Source organism: Gadus morhua, chromosome 17, assembly GCF_902167405.1.
Source record: "Gadus morhua chromosome 17, gadMor3.0, whole genome shotgun sequence".
In the NCBI taxonomy this organism is placed as follows: Eukaryota; Metazoa; Chordata; class Actinopteri; order Gadiformes; family Gadidae; genus Gadus; species Gadus morhua.
In genome coordinates, this window is record NC_044064.1 from 6,780,223 (window position 1) to 6,796,483 (window position 16,261).

The following is a 16,261-nucleotide window of genomic DNA, read 5'->3' on the forward strand; positions in this document are numbered from 1 at the left end:
TAGGGGTACTAGCACTATTTCTAGTAGATGTTCAGAGACACGAACAACGGGAAGCACTCTCCGTTACCTTTTGTGTTTGTTTTGAGCGTCGTTTCGAGGGGAGAGAGGGCGAAAACGGAAATAAACAAACCCACGTTACTATAACGGAGACAGAAAAACCATCAGGGAGGGTGCGTTACGGCGAGGTCGGATTATACCAGAAGGGTGCGTGTTGGGCGGCATGAAGGTTGATTTTGCACCGCTGAATATTCCTCTGCGGAGGAGAATTCAGACGATTGCAGTTCTACAATGGGTCTTCTCCTTTCTAATGCTGGGTAGGTCTCTGTCTGTCACTACTGCCTGTCGGTCTGTCTTGCCTATCCGTTTCTCTGTCTGCGCGCCTGTCTGTCTCTCTGTCATCTAGATGCGTGTCTGTATCTCTGTCAGCGTGTCTGTCTCTCTTTATCTTTCTGTCTGGCTCTCTGTCCCGCAGTCTGTATGTATTTCTGCGTGTCTGCACGTCTGTCTGTCTGCAGATGAGGAACCGGACAATATGTGATCACTTAAGGGACTATTTCCCAATTTCTGCACACGCACGCACGCACACACGCACTATTCACTCTGTGCGTGTGTGTGTGTGTGTGTGTGTGTGTGTGTGTGTGTGTGTGTGTGTGTGTGTGTGTGTGTGTGTGTGTGTGTGATTCACCAGTTGATTACCAGATTAACTACTGAGTTATAAACCAGATCGACTCTTGAGTGATTCACCACATGAACTACTGATGTATAAACCAGAGTAACTGCGGAGTTATATCATGAACTTTCCCTCTCTCTCCCTCAGCCCAGTTCTGTCTCGCAGGCTTTATTATCTTGGCCTTCTCTGATTGGTGGGTTCTGGCCGTACTGTATGCTGGTTGGCTGTGGCTGGACTTGGACACGCCTGTCTCTGGAGGTCGAAGGTCACAGTGGACCAGAAATTGGCGAATATGGCATCACTTCAGGGACTATTTCCCCCTCTCTGTAACTACAAACGCACACTTTTCACTCTGTTTGTGTTTACGTTTGTTTGGGTTCATATTTCACCAGTTTGTTAAGAGCAACTTGTTTGTTCAGTCTTGTTTGTCTTTCTGTTTGTCTGGTCTGTCATGTTTGTCTTTCTTTTTGTCTGGTCTGTCTCTTTTTGTCTGCATAAGTTTGTCTCTTCAACTGTCTGACTTTCTGTGTAACTCTTTTTTCTGCCCTTGTGTCTGTCCGTCTCTACCTGTCCATCTCTAGTTGGTGAAAACGACAGACTTGGATCCGAGACGCAACTACATATTTGGCTTCCATCCCCATGGTGACTATACCCATAATACTTCTACAATGTTAGTACTAATACTACCACAACGCTATTGATAATGCTACCGTACTATTAGTTATAATTCTACTGCTGATATGGGCCACAGTACCCATGCTAGTACTGCCACAATACTATTGCTAGTACTAATTGTACCACCATGTAGTGCTGACACTACCACAAGCGGATTAACAGGGACGTAGTATTAGCATAGTACTTGTATTATTGTACGGCAATTCTAGTATAGTAGTACAGTACTAGTATAGTCATGCGTTTTGTTCTGTGTCTACATGTGGGAGACGAGTAGTACAAATATGGTAGTACAGTTCTAGTATAGTATTACATTACTACTAGTATAGTCATGTGTATTGTCCTCTGCGTAGGGCTGGGAGTAGTATAGTATTACAGTAGTATATTACCAGTATAGTCATGTGTATTGTCCTCTGCGTAGGGCTGGGAGTAGTATAGTATTACAGTAGTATATTACCAGTATAGTCATGTGTATTGTCCTCTGCGTAGGGCTGGGAGTAGTATAGTATTACAGTAGTATATTACCAGTATAGTCATGTGTATTGTCCTCTGCGTAGGGCTGGGAGTAGTATAGTATTACAGTAGTATATTACCAGTATAGTCATGTGTATTGTCCTCTGCGTAGGGGTGCTGGTCGCGGGCGCGTTCGGTAACTTCTGCACCGAGGCGACCGGGTTCTCTGCCCTGTTCCCCGGGCTGAAGCCCCACCTCCTCATGCTGCCCTTCTGGTTCAGAGTGCCTCTCTTCAGGGACTACATCATGACTGGAGGTCAGTCTGCCGTCTACCCGTCTGTCTCTCTAGGTCTACTGTCTAGCTGTTAGTCCAGTCTGTCCTACCTGTCTGTGTCTCTAGATGAAGGGTCTATCGGTTTCTCACTCTCTAGGTCCAGTGTCTACCTGTCTGTCTCTCTAGGCCTAGTGTCTAGCTGTTAGTCCAGTCTGTCGTACCTGTCTGTGTCTCTAGATGAAGGGTCTATCTGTCTCTCACTCTCTAGGTCCAGTGTCTACCTGTCTGTCTCTCTAGGCCTAGTGTCTAGCTGTTAGTCCAGTCTGTCCTACCTGTCTGTGTCTCTAGATCAAGGGTCTATCTGTCTCTCACGCTCTAGGTCTAGTATCTACCTGTCTGTCTCTTGAGGCCTACTGTCTAGCTGTTAGTCCAGTCTGTCGTTCCTGTCTGTGTCTCTAGATGAAGGGTCTATCGGTCTCTCACTCTCTAGGTCCAGTGTCTACCTGTCTGTCTCTCTAGGCCTAGTGTCTAGCTGTTAGTCCAGTCTGTCCTACCTGTCTGTGTCTCTAGATCAAGGGTCTATCTGTCTCTCACGCTCTAGGTCTAGTATCTACCTGTCTGTCTCTTGAGGCCTACTGTCTAGCTGTTAGTCCAGTCTGTCGTACCTGTCTGTGTCTCTAGATGAAGGGTCTATCGGTCTCTCACTCTCTAGGTCCAGTGTCTACCTGTCTGTCTCTCTAGGCCTAGTGTCTAGCTGTAAGGAGTCTATTGGTTTAGCTGCAAGTAAAGTCTGTCTTGTTGGTCTGTCTTTCTCAGTTTAGTGTGTACCTATCTTTGTCTCTCGGCGTGGTGACTACCTGTCTGTCTCTCTAGGCTTAGTGTCCAGCTGTAAGAACAGTCTGTCCTACCTGCTGTCTCGTCCGGAGGGAGGTCATGTTGCTGTCCTGGCAATAGGGGGAGCTCCCGAAGCCCTGGACGCTCGACCTGGAGCCCTCAAGTTACAGGTCCGTAATTAACCAATTAACTCGTGGTACAGGGCTGTAACTAACCAATTAACTCGCGGTACAGGGCTGTAACTAACCAATTAACTCACGGTACAGGGCTGTAACTAACCAATTAACTCAACTTACAGGTCTCAAAACGAACCAATTAACTCACTTAATAGTTCTCTATTCTAAACTGATCAATTAACCCATATTAACTTAACGAAACAATTAACTCATGTTAAAGGGAACCTAATGAACCAATTAACTCCCTTAAACAAACAATCATCTCTCACCTTACAGGTCTCTAAAGAGACCAATTAACGCACCTTACAAGTCTCCAAACAAACCAATATACCCTCACCTTAAAGGTTTCTAAACAGACCAATTCAATCACTGTACAGGTCTCAAAATAAACAGATTAGCTCACTTTACAGGGTTTTAAGCTCACCATTTAACTGTCAAATGACCATCACCTAGAGTTTTGTTTCCATCCAGATCCTTATGAGGGGCGATGAAGGCTAAGGTTGATGAACAGCTAGCCTCAACCATGATATGACGCTGAAGCAGTTTGTAGATCTGGAGCTGGGGACATCGCTTGGTGCTGAAAATGTTATCATTTATTTAAAAATGATAATAATTATAACAAAAGTAATGATAATAATAGTAATACAATTGTCCTCATGAAATAAGACAGCAATTCAATGATATTTTATTTCACCAAACACAATACAAAAGATTTGACTAATTAACAAGTAGGCCTGATTCTTAGATGGCCTATATAACTTAGAACAATGATTCATCAAAAAGTATTGGATGAGCACTCCGTCTGAGTAAGGGAGATTGGTATGGATAAACTTGTAATCGTACGTGGGTTGACCGATAGTACTGTTTGTTTTAGGGGGTGTGAACTCGACTGAACTCTGGGGCGGACTAAACACACAGACTCTGGTCCGCCTGAAGACAGGGTTCGCGGTCCGCAAGTGCATCCATGTCCGCAAAAAGAAAGCTTATGAGATCCCCTCTGATTTACTGCCCAATAGACAGGTGGTCTATTGATCAGTGTGTACATTGCTAGCCTCGTGGGACAAAGTCCTTTGTGTATGCAAACCAAACCAAATGAGAAATGCTACAAAGTAGCACGCCACTGAACCAGACCAAATCTACAGATTTCATGGGTGAAAACTACCTTTATTTGAGGTTATACTTCTACATCTACATCTACATTTACATCTACATCTTCTGAGCCGCCTTCCACTCCTTTAGAAAGAATGTTGCCCCAGGCCAAACTTACTTGCCTCTATTTGCAATGTGTAGAATTACACGCCATTAGTGCCATCTAGCGGTGAGGTTTCAGATTACAACCAACTGGATACTCTCCCCCCCCCCCCCCCTTCCCTTTTCAACGACAGAGAAGGGGCTATGATGGCCTGTGTTGGCCTGTTCTGTGTAAGGTTCCTTGATAGATTCAATTTTTCTTCATTTAATAGTTATTTTATCTATATAATTATAGGTCATTTCTTAAAAGAAAGGGAAAAAACCACATATATATATATATATATATATATATATATATATATATATATATATATATATATATATATATATAAATCTAATCCAACACATAATACCAAGTGGTATTATGTGTTGGATTAGATTTTCACCCGAGTAATCCATGCCTTTTTGTCGCTGTTACTAAAATAAGACTAATTTAGAGAAAACAGGAGCAAATCCCGATGTTTTTGCCAGTGTCTGCCAAGCAGCCGGTGAACATTTCCCACTCTGCACTGTGCGTGGAGCTCCGTCTTGGCAGCGGTTGATGTTGATGGCAGCTTCCAAGAGAGGGCTAAGCTTCTCAGCCACTTAATAGTAAGACACTACAGTATATTCACAGCTCCTTCTTGGCAGTGGTTGTTGTTGATTGCATCATCCGAGAGAGGGTGAATCATCTTGGCCACTATTTGAGTGATGATGACCTACAAGGTCATCAAGGTGTGTGTGTGTGCGTGTGCGTGTGCGTGTGCGTGTGTGTGTGGTGGGGTTTGGCTATCTCCATCAGGGCAGTGGAAGATGTCCACGTCCAAGGGAGGTGTGCTAGACCTAAAGCTTCTCTGACACTTAAAGGTCAGAGAGTTAACAATTAACTCTCACTTTGCAGGTCTTTAAACAAACCAATCAACTCTAATCTTACAGGAGAGCGAGGTGAGACCAAATTATCGTTAATTTTATTATCCTTGATTCACCAATAAACCCCCAACCTTCACCGTGGTGCAAAGTCAGCTTTAAAGTCTCTGTTTGCAAATAGGAACACTGTGTTAGAATACAATAGGGGTGGGTGATAGATGGATAATGGTAGAAAGATAGATGGATGAATGGTTGATGGATGATTGATGAATGCATTACAGAAGGATGATGGGGTTGTTTTTAACAGTGTGTCTTTTTTCAGCTTCTCAAGAGGAAGGGCTTCATCAAGTTGGCGCTCAAACACGGGTGGGTGGAACCTATTGGAGGTACCTGATAGGAGGGATGCAGGGATGGAATATCTTAGAAGTGTCTGAAAGGTGTGTGTGTGTGTGTGTGTGTGTGTGTGTGTGTGTGTGTGTGTGTGTGTGTGTGTGTGTGTGTGTGTGTGTGTGTGTGTGTGTGTCCGTGTGTGTGTGTGTGTGTGTGTGTGTGTGTGTGTGTGTCTACAGAGCTCATCTGGTTCCTGTGTTTTCCTTCGGGGAGAATGAGCTGTTTGACCAGGTTCCCAACCCCAGTGGCTCTTCTCTGCGTTCACTTCAGGTAATAATTCCTATTATATGATATTATTATATATTGTACTAATATGATTATTCATATATTGTTATAATATATGTGAACATATATACAATACAAAACATATGTATGTTTTGTATTGATAAAATAGTTTCATATTTTCAGTCATATTTGGGCAAATTATCGATTTCTGTAGTCAGTGGCCATTTAATATGTGGGATAATATAGAGAGTATATCAGTGTATTTGTATTAAATGTTATACTATATTATGTTTGTTTTTACCCAGGAGCGGCTGCAGTGCATTATGGGAGTTTCTCTACCTCTGTTCCATGCCAGAGGAGTGTTTCAATACAGCTTTGGCCTCATGCCCTACAGGAAATCCATTCACACTATAGGTACAACTATATCACATCACATCTAAACAATTATAGCTAAGTGTTAGCTTGTCCTTGACTCTCTCTCTCTCTCTCTCTCTCTCTCTCTCTCTCTCTCTCTCTCTCTCTCTCTCTCTCTCTCTCTCTCTCTCTCTCTCTCTCTCTCTCTCTCTCTCTCTCTCTCTCTCTTTCTCTCTCTCTCTCTCCATAGTTGGTGAGCCTATCTCAGTGGTCCAGGCTCCGTCCCCCAGTAGTGAAGACATAGATTTTCTTCATGGTAAATACATGGAGGCGCTCTCTGAGCTGTTTGAGAAGAACAAACATCTGTACGGCGTCCCAGATGACCGTCACATCTCCTTCATATAGCGCACCGCCATCACCGCCCCATAACACGCCACCATCACGACATCACCGCCCCATAACACGCCACCATCATGACATCACCGCCCCATAACACGCCACCATCACGACATCACCGCCCCATAACACGCCCCCATCACGACATCACCGCCCCATAACACGGCCACATGTTGACATCAACTTCACACAACATGAGAACATCCTCACATCACAGTCACATAAAACGCTGACAACTTGACAACACCGCCCGATAACACGGCAACATCATGGCATTCTGCCCCATAACACGCCTACATCATGGCATCACCGCCCCATAACACGCCTACATCATGGCATCACCGCCCCATAACACACAACAATCATGACATCACCTTCACATAATACGCCAACATCATATTTTTAGCTACAGTGGTATGCTAGCACTAGACAACCACAGGAGGTCCCAGTGAGCGAAAAAGCCATGCTACTACACATAGCCACATAACCAGGCTAGACCTGCTAGTAGAAACATAAAAAATATATACTGTATGATTGATCTGTGATTTAATGTGAAGACTTTATGTTTAATATTTCATGTTGGAATAAGCAAATATAAATAATAAAACAATTTTATTACATTTTGATCTTTAAAGCAGCAATTTATGTCAGAAAACCAGCCGAATAATGAAAGGTTTATAGAGGGGAGAGAGAATGATGGAGGGATGATAGAAGGACAGAATGATGGAGGGATGATAGTAGAAGATGTCAGGTAAACTTGTAGTCGCATGTAGTTCCTCTAAAGGCCTTTATGTGGTTCACGCTAGACTCGAGACTAGAATGTAGTTCCTCTGATGCCTTTATTACAACAATTGATAGTCTATGCAGTCTCCATTTTATATGGGTCCATATTCAAAATTCTATACTCGATATTGTTTATCTTCTACAGTCTATACTCAACAATCTCTGCTCAACAGTCTATACAGTCTATACTAAACAGTCTATACAGTATATACTGAACTATCTCTACTCAACAGTCTATTCAGTCTGTACTCAACAGTCTATACAGTCTCTACTCAACAGTCAATATAGTCTATACTCAACTATCTACTCAACAGTCTATTCAGTCTATACTCAACAGTCTATACAGTATATACTCAACAGCCTATACCCAACAGTCTATACAGTCTATACTCAAGTCTATACTTTATAAATCTGTACTCAACAGTCCATACTGGATATGGTTTATATTCTCAACAGTCTATACTTGTGTCTATACACAGTCTATACTAGTGGTACACGAAAAATATATTTACAGTAAAATATAAATAAACATTTATAATGGAAAATAAATACACTGTTCTTATTCTAAAGTAAAGATAGTATTATGGCTTGTATTTCAGACATAGTGCCAACCTTTGTGTGTTCCATAATATGTTTTCAAGTGTTATGTTTCAGATTACTGTTAATCTAGCTAGTTAATTTGTGTGTTTTTTTTGTCAAAACACACTTGGAGCATAATCTTTAATCTTTTCCACCGTTTCCCACTGATCATTGCCTTGCATTCTTGCAGTTATAATTGTGAAAAAAGGGGGCTAACCCTAACCAAACCCTTTTCACTACATGTTAATTTATGTGTTTTTTATTGTTTCGTATGAGGTGGTCCAGGAAAGGTCTTGATGACAATTGAGTAGTAAACCTAAAGTTTGGGACGGTTGGGAATCACTGGCCTTGACTCACAGTCTATTCAGTCTATACTCAATGGTCTATCATCTACTCAGCAGTCTATGTTTTTTTACAGTCCTTACTCAACAGTCTATACTTTATACTCTACACTCAACAGTCCAAACAGTCTATACTTTATAAAGTCTATACTCAACAGTCTAAGCAGTCTGAGGTTTTTACACTCCTTACTCAACAGTCTATACTTTATAGTCAGTAAAAGAAGCAAAGGGGGATGATCAAGACTGCTGATTGTGAAGCTGGGGATATGGCCGTCTCCCTCTCTCTCCAGCCACGCTGTGCGGAGCGTTCCCTGCAGCCAGCTGACGTCACAGCAGGAATGTCCGTCGGCGTGGATCGGCCCGGGCGCCGCCAGGAGCGGAACGGCACGGAATGTTTTACTTAGGCTATAAAGTCCTTAATTATCATTGTTTGGTTCTACGCCGTTGAGAACAGGACGGAGGAGAACACATCGAGAGAGGAAGAGGGACCGAGACGGGAGAGAAAAGTGGAAAGTTTCATCTGGTCACCCTGAGTTGCACTTTGCACAGAGGAGGTATTGTCTGGACGGGACGCCGATCTGGGGACCTGAGAAGGCTGTTGACGAGAGAGAGAGAGGGGGAGAGAGAGAGAGAGAGAGAGAGAGAGAGAGAGAGAGAGAGAGAGAGAGAGAGAGAGAGAGAGAGAGAGAGAGAGAGAGAGAGAGAGAGAGAGAGAGAGAGAGAGAGAGAGAGAGAGAGAGAGAGAGAGAGAGAGAGAGAGAGAGAGAGCTAGTTAGTGTGGCTCAGTATGTGTTGGTGTGTTTGAGTGTGTGTGCAAGAGTGTGTGAGAGAGAGAAAGAGAGAGAGACACACAGACCGCTAGCAAGTGTCTGTCAGTATCTGTTAGTGTGCTTGTGTTTGTGAGGGAAAGAAGAAGAGACAAAGATAGAGAAAGTGTGTGCGAGTAAAGGACAGAGACAGCGTGTGTGTGTGTGTGTTAGAGATTGTGTGTGTGTGTGTTTGTGTGCGTGCAGATGTGTTTGTGTGAGAGTGTGTGATACACTGCTTGTGTGTGTGTGTGTCTGTGTGTGTTTGTCAGAGAAAGAAACCGAGGTTGTGTTTGTGTGTGTGTCCGACACAAATTGTGTGCGTGTTAGGATGAGTGTCACTAGGAGAAGCTTCGAGGTCATCAGTGTGACATCAGACTATGCTGGGACACTGGCCGGCCAATCTGGTTGCAGCTCTCAGGGAAACTCCTCCCAGCCAAGTAGCTCCTCCCTCCTCCGGAGCTCCTCACGCTTCAGGGTGATCCGATTGGCCACTGGGCGGGCGGAGCCCTATTGCCGCGGGCGATGGACCTGCAGGGACTTCCTGGAGAGTGAAGAGGGGGCGGGGCTTAGGAGGATGATGGAAAGCATGAGACACGCCCACTCACTGGAGTCCCTGGACATCATCCGTCAGCTTCCTCTACGGAAAGGGGAGGGGCTCCATGTTCTCGCCCAGAGACCAATCAAAACGGATATGAGACCATTCAGAGGCCTGCAGCCAATCGGGCTGCCCCTTCTTGACTCTATCCAGCCAATAGAGGACTCCGCTCTGCCACCACGGCTACTCAATATCCCTGTTCTCCAATTGGACACCAATGCTCAGGTACCACACATGCGTACACAGACACATATATATATATATATATACACATACAAACACACAAATGTTTCCATATAATCGTACATATGTTTAAATATACAAATGTAAACACACACACATATACATATGCACACACCGTACGATTGTGTCACTGTGGTGATTGTCCGGTTGTCATGGTGATGGTGTTGTCACTGTGGTGATGGTCTAAATGTAATGGTCATGCTGTTAAAGTGGTGGCCATGGGGATAATGGTAGTGCCGTCACCATCGAGGTTGTGGTAGTGTGGTTACCAGATGGTCAATATAATAATAATAATAATAATTAATATTAGGTGACATAATGCCTTTTACACTGTATGTTTGTTTTATGTACTGTGTATGTGATTGTATGTCTATTTGAACGTTGGGAGTCTGCAATAAAGTTTGATGATGATGACGATGATGATGATTAACTGTTGGAATAGAACTACTGGATGGAATATGCAAATGTGTGTCCCTCTCTCTTCTCTCTCTCCGCAGTCTGAGCGAGTGTGTCTCCACCGACCTGAAGATGGTTTGTTCAACCCCAGCCAAACAGTGTCCATACTCGACCACACCATGTTCAGCATTTCAGCGGAAACCAGGTAAAACACCAACATATATTAAATATAATAAGAATAAAACCAGAGATAAGTATTCTTTCATTTAAACATGCTGTCCTAGCTGTCTCTGTTTTATCTACAATCTAATTGACAGGTTATGTTGTATAAGTGTGTGTTGGTGTGTATTAGTGTGTGTTGGTATGTGTTAGTGTTTGTTCGGCGTTCAACTTCTACAAGTAATACAATATGTATTGTAGACTGACAGGCAGCCAGTGTGTCAGGGTTGTCGTGGGAACAAGGAGGTTTTTGACACGAGAGTCACGTTTTTTTGCGAGTGGGAGCAACTCTCCTATTGGCCGACCCATGCGGCACAGGGTCAGTTGGAATGTATTTGGACCAATCACAAAAGAGGAAGTCAGCGTGTGGGAAGGCTCTGTGATCGCTGCATCTGACCTCTCAACCCAGCTAGATGATTATCTGGGATTGCTGCGTCTGGTCTGACTATCTAACCAGAGGACTACATGTGATTGCTGCGACTGGTCTGATTATCTAACAAGGGGACTACATGTGATGGCTGTATCTGGCATGACTACTTAACTAGTGGATTATCTTTGATTGCTGAATCTGGTCTGGCTGCAAAACTCGTGGATTACCTGTGATCACTGCAACTGGTCTGACGACTCAATTAGTGGATTACCTTTGATCACTGCATCTGGTCTGACTATTAAAGCAGGGGATTGTTTTTGATTGCTGCATCTGGTCTGACTACTAAACTCGTCGACTACCTGTGATCACTACAACTGGTTCTGACAGAACTAAAGCAGTGGAATATTTGTGATTGCTAAATCTGGTCTGACTGAACCCAACTAGTGGACTATTTTCTGATCGCTGCACATGGTCGGTTAAAACTAAACAAGTGGACTATTTGTGATCGCTATACACGGTTTAAAAGAACAAAAAAAAGTGGATAAGCTCTCGCAGGACGACTGCCATTGGCTGACCACCGGAGTGACGTTGTGATCGGTATCAGATTGCATCAACTTGATCAGTTGGATGGACAAAGCTGATTGGTCAGATATGTTTGGAAGCGTGAAGGACATAATCTCAGTGTTGGAGCGGGCAAAGGAAGTCCCGCCTTCTCCTTCACGGCCCCGCCCCCCAAACACCCCTCCAATCCCCCGCAATGTTCTGCGGTGTCTGACCACACCCACCAGCCAGTGCCCTTCAGTGGAGCTGAGGGGTCAGGGAAAGGTCAGAGGGGTCAGGGAGTCCTGGCCCGGCGCCACACCGGCTCCACTCGACAGGAAGTCCCCGCATCAACTTCCTCCCTTGACTAACCTTAACCCTAACCCTACCCACCCTGCCAACCTTAACCCTTCTAACCTTGACCTTAACCCTGCTAACCTTAATCCTACTTACCCTACGAACCTTACTCACCCTACCAACCTTAACCCTACCAACCTTAACCCTACCAACCTTAACCCTACCAACCTTAACCCTACTAAACCTACTAACACTAGGATCCCTCCTATCACGACTAACCTTAACCTTACTAGCCTTGACCTTAACCCTACTAGCATTGACCTTAAACCTACTAACCTTAACCCTACTAACACGACTAACCCTAGCCCTAACCCTAACCCTAACACGACTAACCCTAACCCTAACCCTATCACGACTAACCCTAATTGCTCTGCTAACCTTAACCCTACTAACCTTGGACTTAACCCTACTAACCCTACTTACCTTCACCCGACTAGCCCTAACCCTGCAAACAGTACTAACCTTAACCCTACTAACCCTAACCCTACTAACCTTGGACTCAACCCTACCAACCCTATAAACTCTAACCCTACCAACGCTACCCCTCCTGTGATGTCACCGCCCATTGGGCAGAGCTACGCTGTGATGAGGTAACAATTGGCCCTCAGGAGGCTGACATGGACCCCAGATGGCAGAAGACTGACTGTTGGTGCTTCTGTGTGTGTGTGTGTGTGTGTACGTGTGTGTGTGTGTGTGTGTGTGTGTGTGTGTGTGTGTGTGTGTGTGTGTGTGTGTGTGTGTGTGTGTGTGTGTGTGTGTGTGTGTGTGTGTGTGTGTGCGCGTGTGTCTTACAGTGATGCTGGTCTGGACCTGAACACCATCGATACCAAGATCCAACAGGCCATGGTAGGACTTCATGTAATTGAACTGTTCTGCTCCTTCTCTCCCTGCCTTCCTCCCTGGTTCTCCCCCTTGTTCTCTCCTCTCTCTCTCTCTCTCTCTCTCTCTCTCTCTCTCTCTCTCTCTCTCTCTCTCTCTCTCTCTCTCTCTCTCTCTCTCTCTCATGCTCTCTCTCTCTCACGCCCTCTCTCTCCCACGCTCTTTCTCTCACGCTCTCACTCTATGTTTATATATGTATGAGTGTATAAATAATGTATATATCACAGTCAAAGTCTCAAAGTGTTTTAGCGATGAAATGCACAGTATAACTCAGGGAATTATTGAGGCATCAACAGCAACAGCTACATAGTAAGCAGGATGGGGAATAAGAATACAAACAGATACAAAGTGTGGGAGTGCCGAGGACTATGAAAGATTAAACGGGGTGATTCCCATTGAATGTCCCGAGGACGTGATCAGCGCAGACATTTCAGTGGTCAATGCGATCACTGAGCTTAACGCGGCTGGTGGTGAAACCGGATAGCCTTAGGGGTAATTAAACGTTTGTGGGTCTGGTGGGCCGGTCCTGGATTCTCCGGTGGCGTCTAGGGACTCTTTCCCGTCCACACCACCCCTGGAGACCGCCTGTCAGGAAGTCAGCAAGACCCTGGACCCTTCACTTGGGAACGGGCTTAGCGGCTACAATTGCGTTGAATGCCGAGGTTTAATCTGCAAACAGCATCCTTTCCCCCCCATCCAGGTGGGAGGGGACAGTGGGCTTTGTCGTGGAGGGGGGGGGGGGGGGGGGGGGGGGGGGGGGATTGTGTCATCTGTACATCGGTTGGAGGCGGTATGCGGATTAACAGTGAGTCCACGGCGACAGGAAGGGGTGGCACAGATGTGTGTTCGGACCAGCTGCTTGAAGCCCCTCCCGATGATGGAGGTCAGTGGCACAGAGCAAGGTCATGCAGGCAGGTGATGGAACAGGGAACTGCGGTTTGGGGACACTGGGGGACCGTTGGAAGCAGAATGGAGGACTGCAGCCTGGTTGGGATAAGGATGGGTTGAATAGATTGGTGAATAACTTCACTAGCTGGTAGGCCAACTCTTCTGAGGACCGATCCTGGAACACCCTAGTTTTTATGGTATCATAGTATTAACATTTAGCAGTCGCTTTTATCCAAAGCGACTTACAACAAGTAGATTTGTCGAAAGAGAAACAATATATCGACGGTGGTAGCACTATGTGGTGGCCCTGGAGACGTCCCTGAGTTGATCTCCTTCAAAAGGCCTCCCCTGGTCGACCGTAGTCAAGGACAGAGTCCTCCGTCCCCCTGGTCCTCTGCCCGGCTCACAGCGCACACAGAACATCTGAAGGGACAGACAGAAGTGCTCATCGGGGTCCCCATCAACCGCAGCGTAACAGTGTCACGAGTGTCACAACGCATCTCTCACTCTGCCGTTGAACACCCGAGGAACCGTTGTCCTCGATTTGGGTCGGGGAGAGCGGCCCGTCTTTACCACAGGCGGGGTTCATGGCTGAACAACAAAGGACGAGGATCGGATCAGCGAACAATAAGCAACAACGGAACAACAGAAGCACAACAGAAGCCGCCTCAGAGTGAGCCTTCTGCACTCCATTATTTACTCTGTGTAGGTCCTGTATCCGCCTGCCGTTAATCCCCTTGGGGTGGGGGGGGGTTAGTGGACTGCTGTGATTAGAGCAGGGCTGGATTCCAGAGGGAGGTGGAAGGGGCTGTTCTATCACAGTTAAGAGCTCCAGGGCTGGGGAGCTAGTGTGTGTCGGAAGTGCTGAGCCCCAGAGAAGGGGTTGACCTTCGGGCCGCCCCCTCGCGCCTCGACGTTGGTCTGACTCGGGAGTTCTGTCCGGTCGGGGTAGTGTCCGGGTCAGGCACCGTAGGCTCCGGTTAGATCTCCCTGGACAGCAGCCAGCAGTTCACGCAGTGAGAAGGGATATTACAAAGTAAAGCATGAGTCGAATGCAGAGCCATTGTCTGTGCGACCTTCATACAGTGCAACGGTCACTACAATTAATCGATATATGTTTATACATTATAATAATTATACATTATATCTAATATATATACATGTATACTGTCTATACAGTATATGTTACATTCCCAGAGACACCCAGAGTCTGCACGGTTTGAGTTGGCTTTATGTTATCCCCTCTATCCCCAATATTTGACGATCGTAACAATCTACATATATGTATATATGTAAAATATTCTATATATTATATTACATATCTTCTAGGACCTGGTGAAGAGTCACCTCCAGCTTGCCATTAGGGAGGAGATGGCCGTCCTTCAACAGCAGATCAGAGATCTTCAAGACAAGAACAATCAACTGCAGAGAGAGAACTACACTCTCAGGTCCCTGCTCAACAAACCCTGATACAGACAAGCAATCTCACACACCTACATACAGGCACACGTGCACCCACACACGCACACACGTGCACATGCACAGGCGCACACTCACACGGGCACACACACACAAGCACACACACAAACACGCACACGCGCACACACAAACATGCACACGCACGCACGTGCGCGCAAAGGCACACGCACACGCACACACACGGTGATATCATATGTTTGAATTATTAGGTTTTATGTCTGCTATCACCAACATGTATAGTTCAGAAATGAATACTATTATATATGTAATATAATTTGATTGATTTTGTTTGTATAGTTATTTTTATAAATTAATTATATACATTTGGTTTGTATAGTTTGCTTAAAAAAAGAATAATATATATTTGGTTTCTAAAGTTAGTTTACTCAATTAAAATTATACATTTGGGTTGTTTAGTTTAATCAATTGTTATAAAAAATGTGTTTGTATAGTAAGTATTAATGTAAAGGCCTTTGTTTAGTTAGTTAAAAAAATAGATAGTGTAAATGTGTTTTATAGTTTAATAAATTATAAGATACACATTTTGTTGACAGCCAAACTTTATTCATTCCATCTCAATATAACTCTCTATAATGATATTTATATTGTCTAACATGGCTGCCTCCAAGTGGCCAAAAGAGACACTACACCTAACGATCCGTATCAATATATATAGATTGGTATGTGTAGTAAATATTGCATCTAGATATGATCCATGTTAATGTTATAAAGATACCTTCAATATGAATATAAGAACATGAATATATCAATATTGATCACATTCATAAAAGATACTTCAATAATAATATATAGATACCCTTAATATAAATATTATACCATCAATGACAATATAATATAGGGATACATCAATATTATTATCATACCATCAATATTAATAGCATGCATAGATGCATCAATATCAATACAAAAAGAGATACCATGGATATTTATATATCAATAATATACATAGATCCCATGAAGATTCATGCATAGATGCATCAATATAAATAAAAATATAGTTGCACCAATATTTATATTAAATATAGACGCATCGATATTATTATTGAGATACAAACAGATGCATCACCAGAGACCCCGATATCCACTCAAACACAGACCCCCACACAGGGCATTTGGGATTAACGGTTGGGGTTAGTGGATGTATTTCATAGTCTGATGGAGGTCACGTGGTGGAGGGTGGGGGTGGGAGGGGGGGGTGGGGCTGGCTAGTGTGTGTGTGTG

The 16,261-nt window shown here is 44.4% G+C and overlaps 3 protein-coding genes across 5 annotated transcripts in view; 2 read left to right on the top strand and 1 right to left on the bottom strand.

Moving 5' to 3' along the window:
* Positions 1-2,034, bottom strand: part of dlg4b (discs, large homolog 4b (Drosophila)) — a 21,340-nt gene extending 19,306 nt beyond the window's left edge. Inside the window, exon 1 of one of the 2 annotated variants that reach the window (XM_030339032.1) lies at positions 1,936-2,034. The gene's annotated coding sequence lies outside the window, so the exon portion shown is untranslated. The remainder of the gene's footprint in view (positions 1-1,935) is intronic. The other variant, XM_030339031.1, reaches the window with a different exon arrangement.
* mogat3a (monoacylglycerol O-acyltransferase 3a) overlaps positions 1-7,161 on the top strand; it is a 7,233-nt gene extending 72 nt beyond the window's left edge. Inside the window, exons 1-9 of the mRNA XM_030339041.1 lie at positions 1-314; positions 818-996; positions 1,252-1,312; positions 1,968-2,111; positions 2,943-3,073; positions 5,499-5,542; positions 5,746-5,836; positions 6,097-6,205; positions 6,396-7,161. The exon at positions 1-314 is cut by the window's left edge and continues 72 nt beyond it. Coding sequence (XP_030194901.1) covers positions 221-314; positions 818-996; positions 1,252-1,312; positions 1,968-2,111; positions 2,943-3,073; positions 5,499-5,542; positions 5,746-5,836; positions 6,097-6,205; positions 6,396-6,550 — 1,008 coding nt within the window. The 5' untranslated portion in view covers positions 1-220 and the 3' untranslated portion in view covers positions 6,551-7,161. The remainder of the gene's footprint in view (positions 315-817; positions 997-1,251; positions 1,313-1,967; positions 2,112-2,942; positions 3,074-5,498; positions 5,543-5,745; positions 5,837-6,096; positions 6,206-6,395) is intronic.
* Positions 7,162-8,967: 1,806 nt separating this feature from the next.
* Positions 8,968-16,259, top strand: tsc22d4 (TSC22 domain family member 4). Of its 2 annotated transcripts, XM_030339040.1 has the most exons (4): positions 8,968-9,873; positions 10,389-10,492; positions 12,568-12,619; positions 14,870-15,775. In XM_030339040.1, the coding sequence occupies exons 1-4, from the start codon at positions 9,382-9,384 to the stop codon at positions 15,008-15,010; spliced, it is 789 nt and encodes a 262-aa protein (XP_030194900.1). In that variant the 5' UTR covers positions 8,968-9,381; the 3' UTR covers positions 15,011-15,775. The 2 variants fall into 2 exon arrangements, with proteins under 2 accessions (XP_030194900.1, XP_030194899.1); XM_030339039.1 differs by lacking the exons at positions 8,968-9,873; positions 10,389-10,492 and adding an exon at positions 10,505-12,363 and having other exon boundaries at positions 14,870-16,259.
* Positions 16,260-16,261: the final 2 nt, after the last annotated feature.

What these genes read in the sequence shown, in the direction of transcription:
- tsc22d4 (XM_030339039.1), top strand. Translation starts at nt 11,504, where the DNA reads ATGGACAAAGCTGATTGGTCAGATATGTTTGGAAGCGTGAAGGACATA. An exon ending in CAGAGCTACGCTGTGATGAG is followed by an intron (nt 12,364 to 12,567) that starts GTAACAATTGGC and finishes TGTGTCTTACAG; the next exon opens with TGATGCTGGTCTGGACCTGA. An exon ending in CCAAGATCCAACAGGCCATG is followed by an intron (nt 12,620 to 14,869) that starts GTAGGACTTCAT and finishes CATATCTTCTAG; the next exon opens with GACCTGGTGAAGAGTCACCT.